At 42.8% G+C, this 26,098-nt stretch overlaps 1 protein-coding gene across 3 annotated transcripts in view; it reads right to left on the reverse strand.

Moving 5' to 3' along the window:
- Positions 1 to 26,098, reverse strand: part of CTNNA2 (catenin alpha 2) — a 3,048,772-nt gene that overhangs the window by 2,041,511 nt on the left and 981,163 nt on the right. For all 3 annotated transcript variants that reach the window (XM_085642663.1, XM_085642662.1, XM_085642661.1), the window contains exon 7: positions 20,518 to 20,721. In XM_085642663.1, the coding sequence (XP_085498789.1) occupies positions 20,518 to 20,721 (204 nt within the window). The remainder of the gene's footprint in view (positions 1 to 20,517; positions 20,722 to 26,098) is intronic.

The raw sequence follows: 26,098 nt of genomic DNA on the forward strand, positions 1-26,098 counted from the left end.
AAGAAGCCCAAAGCTTCATTGGTTTGTTTGGATTTTGGCGCCAGCATATTCCTCATTTGAGTCAAATATTGGCCCCTTTGTACCAGGTCACTCGTAAAAAGAATGCATTTGAATGGGGTAAACCACAGCAAGATGCGTTCAGTCTGGCAAAAGAAGCAATTCAGCATGCTCTGGATTTATGGCCTGTATGTGATGGTGATGTGGATTTGAATGTGTCTGTACAAGGCCTTTATGCGAATTGGAGTTTGTTGCAGAAACAAGGTAAGAGTAGAGTACCGTTAGGTTTCTGGACCAAAAAGTTACCTGATGCTGGTGAGCGTTATACACCTTTTGAGAAACAGCTACTTGCATGTTATTGGGCTCTGGTGGATACCGAGCAATTGACTTTGGGACATGATATAGTTTTGCGACCTGAAATTCCTATCATGCAGTGGGTTATGAGTTCGCCGAAAACTCACCGAATTGGACACGCTCAAGAGGCGAGTGTGATTAAATGGAAATGGTATATACAAGACAGGGCACGTGTGGGACAAAAAGGAGTTGCATCTTTGCATGAGCAGGTGGCACGGGCACCATCGACTGAGACTGAGAGTGAATGTTCCGTACCTTTAGTACAGGAGTCTCCTGTTAAGTGGGGTAAACCTTTTGATGATTTGTCTGCAGAGGACAGAAACCATGTCTGGTTTACGGATGGTTCAGCAAGGTTCATAGGGATGAAACGGCATTGGAAGGCAGTGTCCTATAATCCGATCACACAAAAATTGCTGAGTACAACTGGTGAGGGTAAGAGCAGTCAATTTGCTGAACTCTATGCTGTTTATCAGGTTCTGAAACAAGAGTTACCTGGCACATGTCATATTTTTACCGATTCTTGGTCTACTGCCAATGGACTGGCAGTTTGGTTACCGACTTGGCATTCCCATAGTTGGAAAATCCATTCCAAGGAATTGTGGGGAAAAGAATTATGGCAGGAGATTTGGGAAATGCTCCCACAGAGTACTGTCACAATCTTCCATGTGGATGCTCATACCCCGATAGACTCTCTTGACAAATTCTTTCATAATATTGCAGATGAGAAATCTAAAATTGCTGAGGCAGTGGTGGACACGCAAGATTCTGATATTGCGGGATTGGCGAAATGGGCCCACCAGAAAGCAGGACACTTTGGAGAGAAAGCCACTAGCAGGTGGGCTGCTGATCGAGGAATTTATATTCCCCTAGATTTAATTAAAAATGTTATTCTACATTGTCCCATTTGTCAGCATATCAGGCAGCGCAAAGTGCCCCAAATTCTTAAAGGTCATTTACATCGCGGGAACTTGCCCGCTCAAATCTGGCAGATTGATTACATTGGTCCACTTCCTATGAGTAGGAATTGTCAATATGTTTGCACCATTGTTGATACATACAGTGGCCTGTTGGTGGCCCTTCCCTGTAAGCAAGCTACCCAATTGAATACTATTAAAACATTGGAATTGATTATGATGTATTATGGTGTGCCATTCCAAATTCAATCTGATAATGCATCCCATTTTCGTGGAAGATTGGTACAGGAATTCTGTGTGGAAAACAATATTGAATGGGTATTTCATATACCATATTATCCACAGGCCTCGGGTCTTGTGGAGAGGTTGAATGGCCTGCTAAAAGACCAACTTCGCAAATTAACAGATGACAAGTATAAGAATTGGCGAGATTTTTTGCCTCAAGCGCTATTGATTTTGAATAACCGTCCTTTTCTAAATGCTGAATCCCCACTTATGCGTTTGTTTCCTCCGAATGTTGATGCTAAACCTAACGAGATCAGAGAGACTGTGATGTACTGGGCGATTACTCCCGGAGCTTTGGCTCCATGCAGAGCGACCCCAGGGTCGGCAGGTTTAGACTTGCATGCCATGGATTACACCATTATAAAAAGTAAAGATCGAGTCATCATTGAGACAGGTGTTGGTGTTCAGATACCACCTGGAAATTTCGGATTAATTGCCCCTAGATCGGGGCTGGCTGTAAAAGGCATTCAGGTGCTTGGAGGAATCATTGATAGTGATTATCAGGGAGAGATTAAGGTGCTCCTGCTGAATAGCAGTGAGGTTGACTTACTGATACATAAAACTGATCAAGTGGCTCAATTGCTAATAATGCCTGTCTTCAGTGGTGAGATGGTAAAAGGCACTGCCCCAACGTTGCTAACTGTACGAGGCCAGAAAGGTTTTGGCTCTACAGATAATCCTGGGGCCAGAGTTTGGGTGCAGTCGCCTAAGAATCCCCCTGAACAAGCAGAGGTCATTGCAACCGGTCAAGATAACACCATTTTAGTTATGAGACCAGGGAAAGATAGCTGGGAAGCAGTCCCGGCTGACAAATGTTACTTACGAGAATGAATAATGCCTGTATTTGATTCTCTTTCAGATCATTCTTTGGACTGTTGCTGCAGGATGTGTCGGCGTCGGACTGTTTTCGGGCTGGTGCGACGAGAGAGGAGGGATCCCATCAACCCGGGATGAGTTGAAAACCCGAGTGTCGCGTTCCTTCGCTGCGTGGGATTCGTCGCCAAACTTTTGGGTTACATTGGCCAAGCAAGTGACGAAGACCCCTCATTTCTGCTTGACACCGATGAGATCGGTAACTGATATATTGGCAACCTGTTTGGTTGCTGTCCCTGCTTCATTGGAGACACTGACTCATATTTTTAATATAACAAATGCTCGTCCCAATGTTCTTCTGGGCGATTTTGCTGCCCATGAGTATTGCCCCTTGTGTACTGTACTGTCAGACCCGATACCGCCTGTCCAGTCCCAAATAGTTACCTATAATATCACACAAGGCGATTTATGTTTTTTCCTTACTTGTGATCCTAGTGCGATTTCTGAATGTATGCGTTTAAAATTGAAAGGTGCCACCTCATTCACCGCTCCTGAACGAACTTTGTGCTTTCAAAGGACACCGAAAACATGTACTTCTGTTCAGAACAACATGACTTGTAAGAGTATGGTAGTTACCCCCAGTCACTATCGCACGATGTTACTACCTGCCGGATGGCTTTTCTCATGTGGTAATACTTCCTGGCCATATATCCCCGCAAATATTTCTGGAGGCCCTTGTGCCATTACTAGACTGAGCCTACTCATGTTTTCCTCACATCCGAATGCCAACTCTCGTGTGATCCGAGATACAGTGAGGTTACAGGAGGATTGTGACTCATCTTTGCATTTATATTCCAAGTCTGAATACCTTAGCCTGGCTGTTTCAATTGTTGGTGTTCCTGCTTTGGCAGTTTATAATGCCAAATCTATTGGGAAAATGGCCTGCTGGATGGTAAAATCCATCAATAATACTTCTACAATCCTGTCTGACATGCTATTAGACGCCCAGGGTGAACGAAGGGCTATCTTACAAAATCGAGCGGCTATTGATTATCTTTTGCTTAAACATGGACACGATTGTTCTGATTTTGAGGGTCTTTGTTGTTTTAACCTGTCGGATCATACAAAATCCATTCAGGTTCACATTGACAAATTACATGACTTGACAGAAGAAGTTAGAAAACACATAGACCAGGGCTGGTTTGACTGGCTCTTTAATTGGTTACCTGATTTGCATATGTTACGTCAAATATTAGGAGGTATTCTGATTGCTATCGGCATTTTGATTTCTATCTGTTGCTTTATTTAGTGTATTCCTTCATTACTTCAATTCTGCACACCTGGTACTAGACATAGATCAGTTAGTCTTGTTTCATATTATTCTTCCACAGATGTTAGTTCTGTTTAATGAATGTATAATAGACTGAAGTCAAGGGTGAAATGTTCTGCTCGATTTTCCCGGTCTTCTTGTATTAACAGGTGATTGAATGTGACTTCAGTCTCTTACCATTCAAGCCTAAGGGTTAGAGTAGTGGATGGAGCCTATTTACTAGGCACTTCGACGTGATTCTGTGCTCTTCCCCATAGATCAGGGCTTGCATATATAGCCTAGGGGATAGATTCGTTAGTATTAGGGATAACCTGTCCTGTAGTGAGGGTATTTCATGGAGCCGTGCTGAATGCAGGCCTGGTAGGCCTCAAACGGGAGAGACTCCATCTTTCTTTCTGCTCCGGCAGCTTGGGATGCTTCTAGGTCAAATGTGATGTTTTAGTTATGAGGTGTTATTCGCTTGGAGAGAACCGGTTCAGGCCGGCCCTTATCGAAGGATTGTATTTTTCTTCATGCCGAAGACACTACATCAGGCCGGCCGGCTGGGAACGTGTCCTTGGTACGGGGAGGTACAAGAATTTGGTGGGCGGCAGGTTACGGGCCGGAATTTTCCATGAGGAAATGCACCTCTATATTAGTGAAAATCTGAGGCAGTTACAGGTCCAGTCCGTAGGCAGCATCTAGCCGTTAGCAGTAAAGCTACTACTTATTCCAGGGAAGACAGACGCCATCTTGAAGGCGGAGAAGAGCTGAGAGACAGATGCTTTCCTAACAGAATAACCAGAGAGGAGAGAGTAGCCGATAAGGAGGAGGTCCCAGTGACTCGGAGAAGGGTGATTCCAGGCGAGCCGAGGCATAGACAAGAAGGGAGCCTAGATGACCACTGAGTGCAGGCTACATACTACTAAGGTGATGTCGACCCTTTCTTATTAGAGTGTACAACTTAATCTTTCACTTTTCTTTGCAGGTTATGTGTTATATCGTAATGTTATGTGATTGTATGTGCAATGAGTAATAAAGTATCCAGTTTGTAGTGAACCAACATGTGCTGTGTGTTCTTGTATAAGAGGGTAGCCTATTCTTCTAGTCAGCTGCGGCTACATGAACAGATGTTAACCCTGATCAGGTAAGTGGTAACTGAATAAGGGAAAGAGGAGCCCCTCAAACCTGAGAACAGGCTATGCCCGAACTGGTAATCCTTGTGTGATCTGATGAATAGTGAGACTGATTCCCTTTTTGTATGTTATGGTGATCATAGGATGAACTGTCGTATGAGACTGCCGTCTAGGTAGAGAGGTCTGGATTCGTAGGGGATCGTGAGGCCGCCAATTGTGCTGAGACTGCCGTCTGGGTAGAGAGGTCTGGGTTCGTATGGGACCGCGAGGCCGCCACTTGTGATACTGTCGTATGGGCAGAGAGGTCTGGATTCGTAGGGGATCGCGAGGCCGCCGATTGTGCTGATACTGTCGTATGGGCAGAGAGGTCTGGGTTCGTATGGGACCGCGAGGCCGCCACTTGTGATACTGTCGTATGGGCAGAGAGGTCTGGATTCGTAGGGGATCGCGAGGCCGCCGATTGTGCTGATACTGTCGTATGGGCAGAGAGGTCTGGGTTCGTATGGGACCGCGAGGCCGCCACTTGTGATACTGTCGTATGGGCAGAGAGGTCTGGATCCGTATGGGATCGCGAGGCCGCCGATTATAAGAGGTCTTGGTATGTATAGTAGGAATTCCCTGTCCTTAGGTGATAGATATATGTGGTTGTAGGATTGTAAATAGGTTCTAGGGAGGGGGTAACGTTCTGGCTGGGTTAGTGAGGCTCTGATGAGCGGGTTCTATCTGATCCGAAAACCCAAGCAGAACAATGTCACACTCTGGAAACGTCCCAAATGTATATACAATTTGAGGCCAATTAACTTTCTGTATTTTCTTTACACTGGGTGGTCCAAAAAAGTAAATTTTAAGGACAGATTAGGAGTAATGATAGACCCAAATCAGTATTATTACACTGGGAAGTACTGATACCACAGGAATAAGTGCTTACAGGGAGTGGGAATCCTGGGCTATTACTAGTTTGTAAGTGAAAAAAGGGAAGCAGCAGGAGAATCAGTGTTTAAACACTGATTCCTGTATTTTCTCCTCAAAACTAGGCCTTTTTAGCCTACACATTTCGGCTACTTCTAGCAGCCAAACGTAACAGGTTAAATTGAAGAGAGTCACGTTTTTAACTCAGCATTTAGTGCTATTTTCTTTGATCAAAGTGCACCATTGTGTCCGAAATGGACCAGATGATGCCTTTTATGCTACGACAAGAGCACAGCTTGTGCTCTCTACGCTTCTTATTCCTGTCCTCCTGCGGTAGGATTTTTGCAGAAAATTATTCTTAAATACTCAAGCAGGTGTAATAGCGTAATTTCTGTAATCTCACATCACAGGAGTTATGAGGATTTAGCAAAATTACTCTAATTACTCCGCCCAGGCCTGTGGTAACTCCAGGTAGTGGGAGACTGGATTTACAGGTCACTCAGGATGAGGGTCTAAGAGACTGGAGATATGTCAAGAAGGGTAATAATGTTTTGCAATCAAGCAAGCACTCTGGAAATGAACTAAGCTATTAAACAAAATATCACTGGACAACAGTTCATAAGCTTCAATTGAGAAAATGTTGTTAAAAATGTTCCTACATCACATAAATGTAGTTGACAACAAAAATCTGTGGCTTACATGCAAGGCCATACTTGAAGGTGGGAGAGGTGTGGTTCAGTGACCAGGGCAGCTGACTCCCAAGCGCAGGGCTCACGGTTGGATCCCCGGCGCTGGTAGCAGCTCAGCTCAGCACCATGTGACTCTGGGCAGTAGCTCACTTAATTGCCCCCAATGCCTTGAGATCCTTTGGGGTGAGTAGTTTACGCTTTACAAATGCCGGATTTAGATTTAAATTAGGAAGAACAAAGGTCCCATACAAGTAGGATAGGTACAATATCACAATTTATACAATCAAAAATTGGAATTATGCGTATATACAGAAAAATAAAAAACAATTCGATTTCCAATGAAATGAAACAAGGTAATACGAAAGGGGTGAGTGAGCAAAGTCTAATACTTACATTTGTATCATATTATTGAGTATGAGATGCTAAGTGATTGTGACTTTGTTTATCTATATTTCTACACAGTCTAAAAGTCACTTTTTATGTCACTTGCCTGCGGTATGGAAATCGGCTGATTTCCTTTTACCCCGTCACGGTTTGCTCACTCACCCCTTTCGTATTACCTTGTTTCATTCCATTGGAAATACATTGTTTTTTATTTTTCTGTTTATACGCATAATTCCAATTTTTTATTGTATAAATTGTGATATTGTACCTATCCTACTTGTATGGGACCTTTGTTCTTCCTAATATATGTATACCCTTGGTCCCATCAGACTATTAGGTATTTTTCTCTGGATTTAGATTTAAGACATCGGTGTAAACTCATCTAAAATAGAAAATGGTGGTAATGGAACCTATCCCCCATGTTCACTGTGCTAAATGTAAGTTCTTCCAAGTCTGTCTTCATTCGAATTGGAAAGTTGTTGCAGAAAGATATAGAGGGAATCTTCATATTTAATGTTGCAGTAACTGCTAATGCACTTCGCAGTTACACAGAACAGAGCAGAAACCAACCACCATGAGTCAAAACGACATGACAGTCGGTAACTTCCCAGCGTGTTTTTCAGGAGGCCTAAAAGCTTGCTCTAAAAACATAACCGAGAACAGAGCATCAAACAGATATAAAAATAAGGGGCTGCATTTCAAGTAATAGTCACCTCAGCATGCACATCTCGCTTTCAGCTTTCAGCTAAAAATAAAACAACAACAACCTTCCAGCTATCTTAACTAGAAAATAAATAACTTTAGCTATCGTCTTTTAAAAACAGAGCACGTTTTCCCATCAGGCCTCACACATTCTGCAGAATACTAATGGGACTTTGAGCAATTTATAGAACTTTCATGGGCAACACAAACTAATGTTAGTTGGTCAAAGTTAGTTTTAAGGATGTGCACTCACAGCTTTTTATTTAACTCTATGGTCTTTTTAAGGTACCAGCCTACAGAGTGTTTCTAAAGTCATGTCATCATTTCAAAGCCTTGAAATGAGAGATTCTGAGCCAGATCACTACAGGTGCACAGGCTCAGAGGATGAGATACTATAAAAGAGTCATAGCAGGCGTACCATGGGACCCAATGCAAGCCAAGTCAAAGACCATAGGCCTGTCTTAACATGCTACGGCAGGCAGACACTGAAAGAAATGTATGATGTTTGTATGGGTTAGCACATTAAAACCAGACCTAACAGCTCTGCAAATGCCTGTGTTGTAATTGTAGGAGGAAGGAGGTTGGGTTCTGTACTGGGGTGCAGCAGTGTGATGTGTTAGAAGTAGGTATTACAAGTTCAAATGCAGTAATCAATATTACCATTACCAGTAGGAAATCTGTTGTCCAATGTTTGAGCATATTTGCCATTTTCTATTCAGCTGTACTTTGACTGTGAAGAAACTTGCAATCAAGCACGTGTATGTATTTTACAAGACTCAGAAAGTCTTATAATACCAGAGGCCAATCTCTCTACTGGAAAATACAGACCACAGGTGAGGTGAACAGCCATTTTACCAGTGGTCTGGTTAAACACAAATCACAATTAGATGCTGCATTGCAAATGCCAGGAACATTTATACAAAAGCATATATATGAAACAAGTCTCTGAGCACATAAACATCTACATAAACATAAATTATGAGTCATCCAGTCGTCCTTACAGTTTCCAATCATTTTCATTAACTGAATACTGACTCCTCTGCCAGCCAACACGTGTTTTGTCAGTGGGTAAGTCACCCTACAACTTCTTCAGGGCTGTTGTCCACAGTTTTTCTCTCAATGATGGATATATTCCCCACCTTATGGGCATAGCGATGGTATGCTTAATTCCAATGAGAATTTGTATGCCCCAAATCAATCTTGTGACCTTTGTATGGGACAGAGTCTCTTCCTCTCGGCGAGTACGCTCACTACCGCATGTAGGGTGACTGACCCACTGACGAAACACTTGTTGGCTGGCAGAAGAATCAGAATCCAATTAAAGAAAAGAATTGGAAACTATAAGGATGACTGGATGACTCTTAATTTATGTTTATATATAAATGTGTGTGCCCAGAGAGTTGTTTCATTGCTTCACATTTATCTAGGGATGCAGGGTTGACATCCCTTCCCTGTACAGCACGGTACAGCATGGCACTAATATAATATTGTAATATTTGTATACCATGTATTGTGCGCCAAATTCCCTTACTCTCCCCCAGCACGCAACACAAGCATATATATCTGACATTGAAACCACCAGTTTGTGCTATCCTTACTGAACCAATGATAAACGCATTTCCAAAATACATAAGTCACCCAACTAAAACAATGCGAGAAGTGGACTGGGCTCAACAAGGCAATGGCTGGAGGGGGCTGACCAAGTACTCAGTATTTTGTGTATTCTATGTTGCTTGGCATGAAATCTGACAGACAGCTGCATATGGCCAAATCAAAAAAACAATTCCCCAAACCATCTGTATGGTACGAAATGTAGGGCAGAAAAGCGCTGCAGTGAGCTTCTCATGCACCTGCAGCCATGTGTACCTCTTGACCTGCTGCACTAATAATAGTTAGACTACTGGGGTCTAAATGAATCATTTAAACCCTTCGGTGCCAGGCCTTTTCCCCCTCCTGTGCCTGGCGTTTCCCACGCGGGTGGGTTTCATGACGAGATAGTCTCGGCATGGGCACAGCGTGACTGTGCTCCATGACGAGACCATATGGTCATGGGCACAGAAAAGGTTAATTATGAATGTGTCCCAATAATAGCACCACTGTTGTTTCAGTGGCTACCACTGGAGGCATTATTATGAATCAGTCTTAGGCTGGGCCACATCCTCCTTGTTCATCTGAAATGTGGCCAAAGATAATTTTCCAAGCCCTAATGTGATTATGTAAATTGAGAACACATTGGGCTATCTTTGCACCAATACTGGTAAGAAATGCTGGCTACAGTAGGAGGAGACAAGGCCCATATTTCACCATCCAAAATAACCCACTAACTGTTATGTCTAGCAAGAGCACCTATTTTTCTAGCACTTCCACTCCATTTATACAAGCATCACCTGTAGCAAATAGAAGTTGTGTTTGCGCCTGTTTTTTATTCAGGGTCCATAATGTGCTGTAAGAAGAGAGACAGGGGAGAAAATCAAAATAACTGATGTGTATTTTTTTGTACAGTAGTTTAGCCTTTAAAAGGTGAAGACACCGAAGTCCCATACATCCTTTAATTTTGGGGAAGAGAACTAGTGTGAAGCCCTTTGCTCACTCTTGAGCTCCTTATGGCTGGCCTACTAGACTAAAATGACCTCTATCAGGGGTTAACAAAATGGACAGCTGGATGTATGAATTTAAAACCATATATTAACAATTTCGTTATAGCGGGAATGTCTAATTTCCATTTTGAATTGATAATACATGTATATACTGTATTGGTCAGCTATGTAACTGTTATAGCTCACGTTATGTAGCACATCAGCTGAGCTATGGCATGAACAATGGACCTATGTCTCTATCACAGATATTTATACGGTGTTCTTAATCAATCAATTTTCTTTTTATGCTTCATTGCCTCACGGCTTTTATTTTGCTGCTTCCTTTAATCCCCTCTCGGATCAATCGGGATTTGTTCTCAGGAGAGCCACCACGCATAATTTGCACATCTTTTTTGCAGTCCTCAACGCGATTGAGCCTTCGATCTCGGCGGCAGCACTTTTTGGAATACCACTAGCATTCGATTCACTTCAGTGGCCGTACTTGTTTGCCTTGCTGGCCCGCTTGGGTATCAGTCCTAGGCTTATTCGGTTAATTGGTCTTCTGAATGCAATCCCTACGGCGCGTCTTCGGGTAACGGAGTCATCACGCTGTTGCTCTCGGTTTTCGGAGCACAAAGCAGGGGTTCCGCTATCACCTATACTTTTTGCTATTGCTATGGAGTGCCTAGCTGCATTTCTTCAACAGCATCATGTCATGTCCCATTATATACCCTGCTAAGAATTTGTACCCTCTGATCAGGGAATTCATAAGATTTGGCGGGCTCTCCAGCATCTCTATTCATTGGGCCATGTCAGTGGTTTTCCCACTCGCAGATGCCACTGAGGAGTTCTCCTTAGACTTCCCCTGCGCTGGGCTAGAGAATCTATTAAATATTTAGGAATATGGCTGTGCCGTGAGGTGGATGTCCTATGGAAAACTAACTATGGGTGTGTGATGGACTGGCTGGAGGGTCAAGTGGCTGCATGGGCTCGCCTTCCTCTGTCTATGGAGGAACAATTGTCTATAGCCAAAATTATCTTTTTGCCTAAATATCTCTACTTGTTTATAAACCTCCCCTTGCCGCTCACTAGCAGTTTTAGGCGTCAGCTGTGATCTAGTCTGGTGGCATTAGCATGGGCTGGAAAAAGTTCAGGATGTCCTGTGAGATCCTCATTCTGCTGTTTGAACACGGGTGGCTTAAGCACGCCTGATATGGATTTATATTATCATTGTGCACAGGCACAATTTGTGTTTTATTTGTTATACCCTACACAGTTTATGGCACATCCCTCACCTGAACATGATCTTGTAGTGACACGCTATGGTGCTGTAGAGAACACAGTCTTGCACATGGGTGGGGATGAATACGGTTAGGTAGACAGTCTGGGCACGGTGTGATCTCTGCCGTAGGGCTAGCTTGGAAGATTTATTCACGCCCTCAGTGCCACTGATTGGGCACCTGAGATTTCCCTTCACCCATGACGTAGGTGTGGGTAATATACTTAGGCATCTCCAGCTCATCATGATCGGGACCGTGGTTCCCGAGGGGGGATTTATTTTGCCACAACTGCTATTTGAGGATTATATGGTGAACTTGCTCAACCGATTCACCTATTATCAGCTGAGGGCTGCCATGTGTGCCGCGTATGCTTCCTTTACTGCAGAGCCTGACTTGAAGGACTGCTGGGGAGCCCTTCCCCGTGAAAGTTGATTACCAGACTATATTCGGACATGCAGCGTGCTACTCCTGTTCGAGTTCCTACTGATTGGTAGGGATGAGAGATCTTGCTGGGAGTGCCTATCTTGGAAGACATATGGGCCATTTGTTGTGAGTAGTCGAGGGCGCTCCAGCCCAACTTCAGGCTGCGGCTGATTCACTTCAAGTTTTTACATAGGCTCAATTGAACGCTGGAGTGGTTCTGCAGAAGAGGGCTCTCAGACGAGGTGCGCTGCACTGGATATTTGGACCCTGGCACTAATTTTTTGCATTTGCCATGGGACTGCCCAGCAGTTTGGAGATATTGGGAGGCTAATATGGATAGCATAGATGAGATGACAAGGCTAAGATTAGACTGCACACCACTCAGCGCCCTTTAGGGATATATAAATCAAGTCCAGCCGGAATTCGAAAGTTAGTCACATTGTTATTGCTCCTGGATAAGAGAATAATGGCAATGTGTTGAGGTCGTAGACCGTGACCGCAGGTTGAGGACTGGCTAAGGGACACCTCGTATTCCCAGAATCAGCTGGTGACCATTCGGGATTTGATGCCAGCCTCCTCTCGCCAGAGGGATATCTGGGAATCATTCTGGACCTATATGCATCAGCGTGAATCAACTGAAGGCACTGCAGACTAGGTTGGGACTGTGTGCTGCGATGTGTGACTTCCCATTAAATGACTCCCATAGACTCAGGTAATTGTGTGATTAGTGCTTGTTCTTCATCTCTTTCTTTTTTCTGATTCTGTCATTTACAATTATTTTCAACGCTTAGTATGTATAAGGCTTACCTGACAGATGGTTTCACATGATTTAGTAATGTGGTACCACACTATGCAGAGGAATGATATCAACTGGTTCTGTATGATGTGCAAGTAATATAAACCCATGCCTGATTGAAAAGTGAATTCTGTATTCTTCCAGTCGAAAAGTAATAAACAGATTTAAATATATATATATATTTTTTTATGCAAAAGTGTGAAGATTTACTTTGAAGCAAAATATCAATAATTTGCGACTGCACTTCCAGTTACAGAGCATTTGCCCGCACCTCAGGGGAGGTAGCAACTGATTTGGAAAGGGGTCCCATTGAGAATTGTGCTGAGAGGCTTGCAGGAAAATGGCAGTGGTCTAGGGGACAACTGCCTGCTCACCTGTTTACCCTGATGTTTTCCCAACTAGAAAACTTTAATTTTTTTTCTTTAAGGAATGCAGGCTGCTTTAAAAAAAGATTTCCATTTGGGAATGCTAGCACATGGATATCAGTCGGCTATCCCTTGAAGGTGACAAACCCTGAGTTCATAGCCAATCACGGAGGGTTTTAAATTGTTACCTGCCTAATTCATATTCATTAGACAGGTCATTCCGTGACCCCCTTTGAATGGTAATTTTTGCAGCAGGAGCCATTAGTACATAGGTCCCTTTGCAAAATCACAGTCCCCTCTCAAAATGTCAGTGTGAAATTTGCAACCATGTCTTCTGAATATTTTTTTAAGACATCTGGCTCAAATTTTCTCATTCACAAAGGCATATGCAAGTTTAAATCTCTAACTTGCATGCACAGATGGTTGCTTTATCAGGGCACAACAATTTTTGAACTTACAAGAAGTCAGAACAATTAAAAAAGGAGCATCCACTACATTGTTTTGTTTCTAGCTTAAAGAGGCGTTTTTCCGCGACACTCAAGCCCTAACGCACGAAGGAGGAAGAGGATTTAGGGGGCACTACACCACCAGAGAAGGGATTTATTACCCATGAAGAGACTGAAAGAGGAGACTACACTTCTTGCTATTTAAAAGTCACACAAGTTTGGAAATCAAGACCCTGATGAAGTCCATAGAGGACTTGGATGGGCTGATTGGAAAATTTCATGCATTGAAAAAACAATAAAAGTTGGATACCGGATGCATTCTTAAGACTCCTGACAACTGAATCTCATTTCTTGTTCATCATTGTTATATTTGTTAACATTGGATTGCTTGACTTTTGGCCAGAAAAAATATAGTGGACACTCTTTTTCCAATTGTTGTGGTGTAAATTGAAAAGTTGTGGCTTCTAGGCAGTGGGGGCATGAAATGTTGAGCGTGGGATCACTGATGATGTTTGGTATGATACACTTTTGCAACGGTAGATCCTACACTGCTTTTGCTTATCTTTTGGTTACAAGAAGTCAGTTTCACATTTGTAAAACATTTGCTCACAGGGATGCTTCCGTATGAGTGGTCCTGCTCCTGTGAGTAAGGAATGGGTGTTGCAGTGCAATAATGAGGTGTAAGAGCAGGGATTTCACAATAGGGAAAATAAAGTAAGACAAAGCTGCATTTGTCCTGTATTTGTTTTTTTCTGGTACAAAAATATACACTTATCTTTTTTCAGAAAAAAAAATTGCAAAGATTTTTAGCAATATGCCTTAAAAGCTGGGTCAAGCATAGGGTTTAAGAAGGAACCTAAAAAATATTGTAATTTCTAAACAGTAGGAAAGCTGTAACTATGCTTGACTGGGAATATCTAAGTGCAGATTTACAATTGGTTGTGAGACTAACATCCACTATATTCAAAGTATGGCAAATGTCCCATCTATCCAAACAAATTAAAATGTGCAAATTTTTATGTGAATGTGGCTCAATCTGTTCAATTGCATATATATATATATTTTAATAGAGTTTTAAATAGCGCAAACTAGACCCGAAGATACCAGAGCACCAGTTTCATAACAGATGGACACATTCATTTTTGTTAGACACTGAGAGATTAAGTGATTTGCCCAGAATCACAGGATGTTGAGCGTCGTTGCTGAGACTAGAACAAGGTTCCCCAGCTTCAAAGTTGACCACTATAGCTGTAAAGTTACATGCTCTACCCACGTATGTTCACAAATTTCAGAAATGGCATCTGAAATTGTGCCCTCTAATTATTCCAATCTCTCATGAAGACTGCGATATTAGAAAATGAAGAAAAATACAAATACAAAGAATTTCCACATTCCTAAAAGGTTCCCATTCATATAAAATGTATGTTTAAAAATATGCTATATACATAAGACCCTGCATATCAGGTTATTATAAAAAAAAAACCCCTGCATAACATTATGTTTTCTCTGAGTTCTCTTGGGGAGGGTAAGACGTGCCTGGTACATCACACCCTTATTAAAATATTTCATAACTTTCCCTTCAGAATTTCTGGATTTTAGTCAATTTATGCTTTGTGCACTGTGCAACATTTGCCCAATTTTTCATTAGTTCTACTAGCAGGGAGAAACCCCTAGAACGTACTGAAAGAAGTGAGGCCTGCTTGCTTGACTTGTTCGCTTAGTCAAATTTGATTCAGGTATTTGCACCAAAAAACATTAACACCTTAAATGTGGGGAAAGTAAAGCTCACAACCTCCACAGTACCTTTGTAGTGAAGAGAACATAAACTGCACATATCCATAGTATGGGCAAATAATTCCACAGTTGTCAGCACCAGAGGGATTTCCTTTTGGAATTTCCTCCTAGGCTGCTGGGCAAAGCTTCTCCTGCAGCTTTGTTATTTTTTGGGAAAGACAATTGACAAACCAATGTAGACACTATAGAAAGGTAAAGTAAAAAGAGAGTTTGTCTCCATTTACTTTAACTGTGTTCAATGCTCAGAGGCACAGCTCAGCCCTCAGGGCACCAATGAGAATGTGAAAGGTTTATCACTGTAAAGGGGGCATTTCCCCTTTCCAATGATGCATCTGAGTAGTAGGTTCCTGCTTGGGGATAGCCACACGAGAAGGGTACCCAAGCAAGGATCTACTGATTGGATCACCAGGGAGGCTTAAAAGTGTGTGAGCAGCCCACCAGGCATAGGCAATTACTTCCTCATTGAACACTGTTCCTGAGAGTAATTCAGCCCCTCCCCTGCCTCCCTCGTGGAAGTTGGAGGTAAACCCACAATCTACCCTCCTCATGAAGGCAGCAGACTCACTAAACACAAGGGTTGTTTTTTAAATCAAATATGAGGTATGGTAGCCAATCCTGGTATTGGGCTGCACCCCCACCATCAAAGCCCGAATACCACACCAGTAAAGCCCTAATAGTAAATATGAGGTATGGTAGCCAATCCTGGTATTGGGCTGCACCCCCACCATCAAAGCCCGAATACCACACCAGTAAAGCCCTAATAGTCTCTCTGCCCCCGAGGGAAGATTGAGGGATTCACCTACAATCAAATATAATAAGGTAAGTGCGAGACCGTCTTCGATTGTGCTGTACACTTGAGCCCTAATGTCCTGTCTTTCTGCTACCCCTTGAGTGGTAGATCAGAGAATTTGCCCATTTTTTCCTCACCAGGAGACAGAAAAGCTATTAGATACCAGGATACTTTTTTGGGGCCACACCCCACTTCCTGAGCCCAAACAGTCTATATGTTACACAAGGGCCTACAGCTCCAATGCAGTTGCCATCCTCATGGCAAGTGAGATGCATGGTGTATTTATTTGGGCATAACTTTGACCTACGGGCCGGCAGAACTGTGGTAAACCCCTATGCTGCCACCACAGGACAGTAGAAAGACTATCTGATACCAGGGGTCAGCACATGATGCCAAGATGGGCCAACACCCCCACACAATTTCTTTTTTTTTTTAAATCCAATCATTTAAAGATAGGTGGTGAACCCAATATTCTTCCTCTAAAGGTACAGAGAGATCCAGTAATCCAGTAATCAAAAAGCCCTGCACCCCATTCTGTTTTCTACTTCTATTTTTTCACTTTATTCCTTGAGGGTCTGGTGGAATTTGTGACCCTTTCCCGGTTAGACAGATGTGGGTTAGACGTTTGAATCTGCCAACACAGGACGGTTTAAAACCCACCATGGAAAAAAAGGATAAAAGGAATGGTGTTGGGGGCTGGACTGTCTTGGCACTATGCCACAGCACCAGGGACCAGACTCTATTTTTGTCCCAATGGAGGCAGAATAAGGGGTTTACCAAACCATCCTCCCCTCATGTCTCATGCGTTAAAACGATAGCCAAAGAAATCAAATCGCAATTTCCTTTAATTTTTCTTGGGAAATGGCTTGTTCAGCCAGCACCCACGGAAACTGTGAGAAAGTGCCTCTGATTGCATAATAACCCACATTTTCTGCAGACTGGTACGGCTGGTTTTAAACCCTGCACACTGTGGCACTGCTGTCCAGTTCCAAGGGTATGTGCTCTGACCCCTAAAACATGGCGAAGTTGTCTAACTCCTAACTGACCTATTTAACTTTCAGAAAGGACATGATGTATTGTGTAGGAAAATACACCAATACCACGGGAAAGTTAAAGGTCATCTGTTGACTGCAGAACATGTTGTACTATCCACTAGTTTTGCAAAGCTAAAATCACTGTAGGCTTACCTGTGCAACCTGACTCATGTAGTTTTTAAACCTGCAGGCATACCTGTTAAATAACCCCTTTTGACATTAAATAACCATATTTTTAAATAATAATTACATTACTCCTAAGTATGCCTTTTGCCCACAAGGTGGCATGCCTAGGATTCAAAGGTGCTGCTGCAACAAATGATGGACGGAATGCTGAATAAATTAAACATTCAACTGCAGAAGAATGATAGATTTAACCCAGATCTCTTGACTGGGGTGAATGTTTGATTTATTCAGCATTCCGCCCACCATTTGTTGCCGCAGCACTTTTTGCCCTAAGTGGAATTGGTATGCCCAGAGGTGGGTCCCTTGCTAGCTGTGCCACTGGATTCAAGCTAGACTGCCTGATGCTTGTTTCTGGTCCAGGGCGGACCCGGCGTGGCAGTTCGGACTGGACTGTCCCCATGAGGCACAGGGTCAAGACTGATTTGCATATGTCTGGGTCCAAACTGGGGTGGTGTAGTTGGATAAAAGAAGGATAGATTTAACACAAATCTCTTGACTGGTGGTGAATGTTTGATTTATTCAGCATTTCATTCAACATTTGTTGCTGCAGCACTAGAATTCAAAGGTGGTACATGCAGGAATATTATGTTGTCTAGCCCCCAAAAGCTATTTTCACTGTAAAGGGCTGCATCTGTCCAACAAAAAATGCAAACTTCAAAATAAAATCATAACTCGGTTATCTTTGGTATGGGACAAAGAATACTTCAAACACTAATTTTAATGTTTATTAATTAAATTCAGTCATGGTCACTTTTTTATCAATATATAGGAAAGTGACTTTCTAAAAGTTAGGCTTTGACTGCCTCGCCCTCTAGTTGGCTAATTAACTCTCAGAGCAGAAACAATGGCTTAGGCCTTTTGGCAGGAAGGCTAGTGTGTGAGGTATGTGACACATATTATCTCCTGAAGAGAAGCTGAGGAGTGTTCAAGGACTTAATTAACTTGAAACAGAGACACTTTAAGGCAAGAGCAAAGTGGGCAATTGCCCAGCGCCCCCATCTTTCTAGCTCACCTCTGTCTATTTCTATATCTAGAACTCTTTTTATTCTTTAAAAATTCATATCTTGATGTCTACTTATTGGATGTTTGGCATTTTGGTCTTGTTTTGTTCAGAATATAATAATCTATTTTTCTAAACCTGTGTGGAGAGTTTCTGTGGTGTATTCATTGTGTTACAGTGTGTGTGTTGCACAATACTTTACACATTGCCTCTTTAGATAAGCCTGACTGCTCTGTGCCAAGCTACCAGAGGGCGAGCACACGCTATCTCTTAGTGTAGACTTAGCTTACCCTGACTGCCTGGCCTAGGTGTATACCTCAGCCAAAATATCGGCAAAAAGAAGGGGGGAGAGCACAAATCCCTACTCCAAACTCCCTGTTCAGTCACTGAATAACACACAGAGGAGTAGGGAAGAGGAGAAGTATATACATTGTGTATACATAAGGAACCAAGGCACGTGTCCAGTGTGAAAAAACTGCCCTCATTCACAGAACTGTGACATGCTTCATCATATGGTGTGTGACATACACCCCTGCTCAGACCTGTGGAGAATGCTCCCAGTCAAGCAGAGATATCTTGAACAATACACTAATCGTGTTTGAGTCTCACAGAATACTTCTCTAGAACTGGTGAGGTGTGGGGGTGACCACCTGTAATCACACTTACATCAAAGTTGGAGCATTCGCCACAGATACCGGAGGTAGGATCGAAGGGGTCCTCCTGTTTTGGGTCCCAAAGGGTCATGATGAATGCAGAGTGACCTTTTCTTGGGGGCACACCTCCAGCGGCAGAAACATGTAGACACTTTGGCAGAAAAGGAGGGATGAAGAAATCTTAATTTTCTCCTCTCACCTTCATCCTTTACGTTTTTAATCTAGCCAGCTGGCCCTGGAATAAATTTGGCAGTGGGTACACATCTGAGCTAGTTATAATCCTCGCTGGCTGCACTTTTTCTTCGATGATCCCAATACTGTGTATTTGTTTGTATGGTCTTCTCCTCCCTGTTGCTCCACCCCAGGCGTTGGTCTGTGTGGGGGTGTATGTAGCACGCCCCATGATGAAGTATGTCACAATTTTGTGAGTGAGGGCAGTTTTTTCACACTGGCCTTTGTCCATCCTAGTGTTCTGGTTTTCGCAGTTAGCTGCCATCAGGTAGATCCCCCGGCCATAAACAGGAGTCCATCCCGCACTTGGTATTAGCTCTTGTGTGCTGGTTTACGCAGGCGTCTGCCATCAGATAAGCTCCATGCATGAACAGAAGTGTTTGCAAATCATCTCTCGAGTGATATAGGCGCACGTGCAAAAACTGAGTTTGCGCACATTTAACCACTGATGATCGGGTCTTAATGACCCAAAAACTCGCTTCAAACATCAGAGTTACTTATAAAATTCCCAAATTTTAATATATTACAACATTTACATTTCAAAACATTACCATCGCGATCCATCCTCTCCATGCACTGTAACAAATAGTTTAGAACGCTTCTTACTCAGTGAGTTCTTACATTCAATTCAACGGCTGTAGTGTTTTTATTTGAAGAATGTATGGCATTAAAACAAAAACCATGAATCAGTCAAGGAACAAAGATGTCTAAATCCCAGGGAGCCAGACCCCCATAGCGAAATGATTTAATGTACAATGCACACGAATACAATATCATTTTACATATAAATAAACCCTCGAAAAAATGATTAAATGAAAAAATAGGCACGTCGCATCTCTACATTGAAATCTTGCAATATGGGTATTCTCTGTACTAAAGCTGCCCTGCTGTTTCGTTTTTTTTTGCTTAAAAATTGTGCATCTTCTTGTTAGCAATAGGCAATGTAATTATCATTTTGTAGGACAACACAATAACCAGAACAATGAAAACAAAATGCATATATGTTTTACTTTGTATGCGGTTCGTGGCTGGTAGTATGCGGACAGCATTAAAATATATAATTAAATAAACAAAAAAACTTGGGAATAATCACTTTTGTAGGACTTTAGCCCATGAAATTAAAACAACAACGATTTAGTGCATTTTTTTTGTTCTTTATTGATATTCCACCCTTGATTCAATACTTTTAGCACTTTGCTTTACAGAGCACATATCATTCTTTGCTCCCCGGACACACAATTAGGCGAGATGCATATCACCTTGTTAAAAATGTGACAGACCCGTCTTTTCGCCTCCTAATTGACTCACTTTGTTCCTCTGACTCATAGCGAGCGGGAACACCTGGGTTTTTACGAGGTATTTAAGCAAGACGTGTCATAAAACCTTTCAGCATCAACATGAAACTGATGAACTTATTTCCTAAATGACAAAAAAAAGGACAGAGGACTTACATTATTCATGTATTCGCTCAGCAGGTCCTGGAGTGCCTGTCGCACCGCGTTGCACTCGGCCACGATGCGCTCGCGGCGGTCGTCGCGCGTGCACGAGGAGTCGGCCATCAGCGCGGCGCCGCTGATGATGCTCTCCAGCCTTTCCTCTAAGGATGGACGGAACCTGGCCTCGCTGAAGGTCAGAGGGTCTAAAATGATCTTGTTCTGCAAAAGGAAAGAGTTGAAAAGAGATACAGTTACGTTGGAAGGCTTTGATTACTCTTTCTTCTAGTCACATTTTATCAAAATTGAATTTCCCTAAAAATAAAACAGTTAAAAAAGTTTGGATGTTCCAGCTCAATCTATGGCGACTAGATATAATTTTCAAATAAGTAAGGTCCCTAAAGGGGCCACACAAAAGGGCAATGCACATGTCTCATTCAACATTAGGGTGTTAGTTTGACCTGGGTGTAATACATTCTTTCAGAAAGTTTTATGGAGCCTGGGTCATCAACTTTATTCAGGCCTTCACTCTGCTTTTCATAAAAAAACATTCAATTCTATGAAAGAAAAATAGTGTCTATGGAAAGCATTTATATGCAGCCAGGCAAATACAGCATTTGATATCACCTAGAGTTAATATTCAAAAAGTCAATATGAATAAAGATTCATTCATATATAAAAATGAAAACACATCTTTACTGTCAAATTCGCCCATTGTGAACTCCACATCAACCCAGACTCAAAAAAACATAGTTAGGCAGGCTTTGAGACCCAGGCCAGAGGTTACTGATTGATGGATCACAGGTGGGTTGGCACGCCGCCGCCAGACTAACGCGCGAACAGGAAACCCCAGATCAATCTCACAGATAGGCGCAGCGACACCACAGTGGTCCAGGGAGATTGGCCCCAATAACAGCACACATGGCCGAGGCCCGCCTTAATTTATGGCTCCAAAGACAGAGGTTCTCATTCCTTACCAAAAACTGATCACCATAACTATTTTATTGCATTCAATGAACTGTATAAAGGTATTGAAAAGTCATTCTGTGTGCCCCGTACACCCCCATTTTATGCTGACTGGTACTGGTGGTAATTGACTGTCCCCGGGCCCAGTTTAATCAGGCCAATAAACAAACAGTTCGAACAAGAGAGTCCAAGGGAAAATTTTAAAGACCACTAAAGGATTACATCCCCAATCAACTATTAACATACACAAGAATCCTAGGGTCTACGAACTACCTCTAAGTTTACTACTTAAACCTATGTGATAGTAAACCTAACTGGAAAGAAACTATTCAACAAAATGTGCATAAGAGCAGATCCCTTTAAGGACGTAATCCCTCACTCACCAGTGGTGACATGCTTCATCATAGGGACTCTCCTCCCAAAGGAAAAACCTAGTTCCTTTGGGGGCTACAACCCCCTCTCTGAGAGGGAGGAGCTCAGGGATGTTTTATTTCTAGTATTTAGGACTAACTAAGTCCACATATGATGAGCAAAGATGTATGAGCAAGGGTGCAGCGCAAAAAATGAAAATTGTGAGTATGTGAGAAAAAGTGATGAACTAAAACTGGCTAGGAGGCACCAAAACCAACTTTAATCAAAAGGTGCCTACTGTCAGGATTAAAAATAAGTACACCTGCGGTATGGATTTAAAACCGCTATGGTGCGAGTTTTAGGTGGTCAACATGTTTCAGCCCACGAAGACCCAAGGTGGATCAGGCTTTCGTCAGGACCTTACAAAGAAACGCTACTGCAAGTAAATAAAGTGAAAAAACTAAACCAAAAAGGATATAGGGCCAATGCAATATCATAAGCCTCTATCCGAACCTGCATGTACCCGCAAAGGCTGGGTACAGGATCTCACCTCTGCCTGGCAACCGCTCAGGAAGGCAGCACCGCTCTATCCGTCGGTACCGCTAGACCAGGAGAGCCTGCTGCCGGAGGTAATCAGGCCCAGGGCCAGTGCTATGTTGAAAACACAGTAAGAGCACACACGTACATGAGGGTACACTATATACTAGGGTACACTTATAATTGGCATGACCTACCTAGGACATAATAGGGCAGGGGGATAAAAACTACCTTTAAGTCCTTAGTACATAATAGGGCAGGGCATTTAAGAGGCCAGCAGCAAATTCTACACTTGCATGTGTGCACTGCTGAGAGCCTGAGGTCATTTTAAATCCATCCCTGTGTTGCAGGATTTCTTTTAAATGTAAATTGTGGCCATACTCAACTCTGGTGATAGGGGCATTTAAAAAGTGATAAACTACAATATTGTAGCATATTAGGTACCCCCAGGGTCTTGTAACTATAACAAGGGTCATTATAAAAGATGTTTTATATGCAATAGTTTATTAATGCATAAGTATCGCTAGGAATTCACCCAAAATATCATTCAAGGACTAAGGATAAACCAACAATATGCTATTGTTGAAGTTATCCTAAACTATACAGAAAAGACGTTATAACACTTTCTTCTCTGTGAGACAGAACTTTGTCTCCCTTTCATCTCTCCTGATTGGTCAGAGTTAAGAGGATTAGCCAGGCTACTTTGGAAAAGTGATAAGTGGCTCCAGGGAGAGGCTATCTCTTAGAGAGAGCTCTGCTACACAGGAATGCCAGAGCAGGATGGATTGGTCGTAAACTACGGAGCTTCAAAGGGGGATAGGACAGGCAGGGAATGCCAGGCCCGTCTGCTCATCAGCTCCCCTGACCCAGCCAGATGGCAGTCTTAAGGCAGAATTTTGGTAGGGGGAGGAAAGCTATGGAAATGACCCATAGTGGAGGAAGGTTTAACTAGTTCTTGCTCCGCTGCTGTAATTTCAGCCATACTGAATTTTGGTGAAATAGTGCTTTCTGGGACAAGATTATGCCGCACTTTGGAGGAAGTGGTCATGCTCTGGGTGTTTTCCTGCACCTCAATGGACTGGAGTGCTCTTCTGCTTGACCCCAGAAAACACTGAATACATATGGGAGAGGTGCAGAGCCTCTCAGATCTGCTGCTTGAATCTAAGAGAAGGAGAAGACTTACCAAGCTGGAAGCTTGATTTGTACTATCAGGCCCTCCATTCTGACTCACTGTTCCTGCTACATTATCTGCAACTACAGCCCTTTGGATCTACCTTGCTTCAAGAGGAATAAAGAGAGGGTTCCCTGCAAGCTACAGGTTAACCGATCTCAGCTGGACCATCACCACACTGAATCCCCAGCCGGGAGTCCGTCCAGTGTATTTGTAAGGGTGTTGTCCAAGTGGACTGTGGGAACTGAAGACCCAAACTTTCAAGGAACATCTAGGAGATTCCAGACCCTTGGATTGTGTTTTGAACACTTTGGACCCCCAAGAGGAACTTCAGGAAGAAGTTCCAGAAGTTTTGATATGTTTGGTGGAACTTTGGAAAAAAGCTTCATAAGGAGACCGACTCAACAGTGAGAGCCAAACCGGCGACCTTCAACTGTCAGCTGGCCTGCCCTGCTGGCTCACCCCGCTAAACAGCTCCAGTAGTCCGACTTCCAGAGTTTGACCGGGAGCTCCCTGGAAAGCAAGCTGGTGAACCCTCACTGAACCTGGACTTGTGAAGAGCATTGTGGAACCCCAGCAGAAAAAACTCCAGAAAAATTGCTAAGAAAGAAGGTAAAATCTTGACTAAGGCCTACCATGAGGGGGTAGCCGAAACTTTGAATTTGTCTTGGTAAAGCAGGACCAGATGTCTCAAGGTGGCACTATAGGTTTCTAGGTGCTATATAGTGCGAAATCTTTAGAAATACATATCTCTGGTTCCCTACATTAGAGGTTTGTTGTTTTGGTGTAATTTTAAAGATAAAAATATTTTCTATTTCTATAAAATGGCGTGGGATGTTGATTGTGTGTTCTGTCTTAATTATTTGCTGAATTGGTGTTTTTCAATGCTTTACATACCTGTCTCTTAAGTTAAGCCTGCCTGCTCACAGCCAAGCTACCCAGGTCTGAGCATGGGAATAATTTACTGAGACCTATTGTGAGCCCTAGACTGTGTTAGTGACCTTATTGCCAGTGGTAGATGCATATTTACCACTACTAATAACCCACTTTCCAACAAAAAGTCTATGTTAGACCGATTGTAAATTGAGCCAATCCCCAGATGCTGTGCCTGATCTTCTGGCTGCATTGTTTAATTAAACAAACAGTTCCTGTTTTGCCAAATGCCTTTTGTCTCTCGTTTTTTTTAGGTATTTCATGTTCAAGCAACACTACTGTATGTATGAATATGCGAAGTCTGTTTTGTTTCTTTAAATAATTTGTAGCACGTTTTGTAGCATGGACCCGATGCCCTGAATAGAGCGGGGACCAGATCAAAGACCCTGACTTCTCCTTCATTGGGAAGATCTGAGGCTTATATATTGCTTTAACTGCAGTGAAGTATTTCTTAATAATAATCATCTAAAATATTATCTACCTAGGAAACTGTCATCTGAAAGCGGGGGTCAAAGCAAGAAATGTGAGTTGGTTTGGGGCAGGTTTGCTAATTTTGTGAATGAGTACAGTGGCGGTTCATCCGCTAAGGTGGAGGAGCGTCACTCCACTGCTTCGAGAGCAGTGAAGAGGGAAAATAAAATGATAATAACTGAACGTTATTATCATTTTATTTTTCTGTTCCTAGGTGCGGGAGGTGTGGGGCTGGCCAGAGCAGAGGCAAGGGGGAGTAGTGGTTTTCACTCCCAAAGTGTGCATTACCGTTTGACCGGCCCTCTTAGGCTGGCAATACAGTCATACACACTTTGCATCTTCCTCACCAGGCTGTAATGCACAGCCTGGTGAGGAAAATACATAGGCTCCCTGCCTCAATCTGAGCGCTGAACCACGGGGCTCAGACCAATCACAATGCAGCATTGCAGCGTTGTAATTGGCTTAGGGGAATCAATCACAATGCTGCATTGCAGCATTCTTCTTCGATTAGGAGAGACCGGGTGCTTTCTGAAACAGAATAGAGGCCGCGTCTGCGACGCGCCAAAGGTACATTTTCTGCAGCCTGCGATGCGACCACAGGTAAGTTTTCTTATTTGTAAAAAATGTTCTACCCACCCCACGTCTCTCCACCCTCTCACCCCATTCCCTATCAGCGGCCACTGAATGAGAACAATGCCGTTTAGACGACCACCTGCACAAATTAAGAAGGGGGCCCCAGAGTAGGACACCAGTTGGCAAATGAGTGGAGTCAGAAAATGCCTCTCCTATCCCCTCAGTGCATCTGTGGCGGTTTGTGTCCTATAAATAAAAATAAAAGTACATTCATATGTAATATACACAACTGTTAATTAAAAGAAATAAGCATCAGAATAGGTGTGCATTTTATTGCGGTCTGGAGTCCATAAAAAGTGTTGCAAGATGTATATCGGTAAAGAATGCAAGATCTTTGTGCTGGTCTTATAAAGCATAACATCCTCATCAGAATTTGCTTTCAGTAGAGGCAGATACAAAACAATGATTCTTTTTAACCTGTTGACCATCATACTTTGACGGTATATGTAAAGTCTATCTACAGTAGTGCTCAGTTTCTTTCTCCTGCCTTAATTTGTAGCCCATGTTCATGAAGTGTATTTCCCAGTTTTTATTTTT

The sequence above is a fragment of the Triturus cristatus genome, chromosome 2_2 (genome assembly GCF_964204655.1).
Source record: "Triturus cristatus chromosome 2_2, aTriCri1.1, whole genome shotgun sequence".
NCBI lineage: Eukaryota > Metazoa > Chordata > Amphibia > Caudata > Salamandridae > Triturus > Triturus cristatus.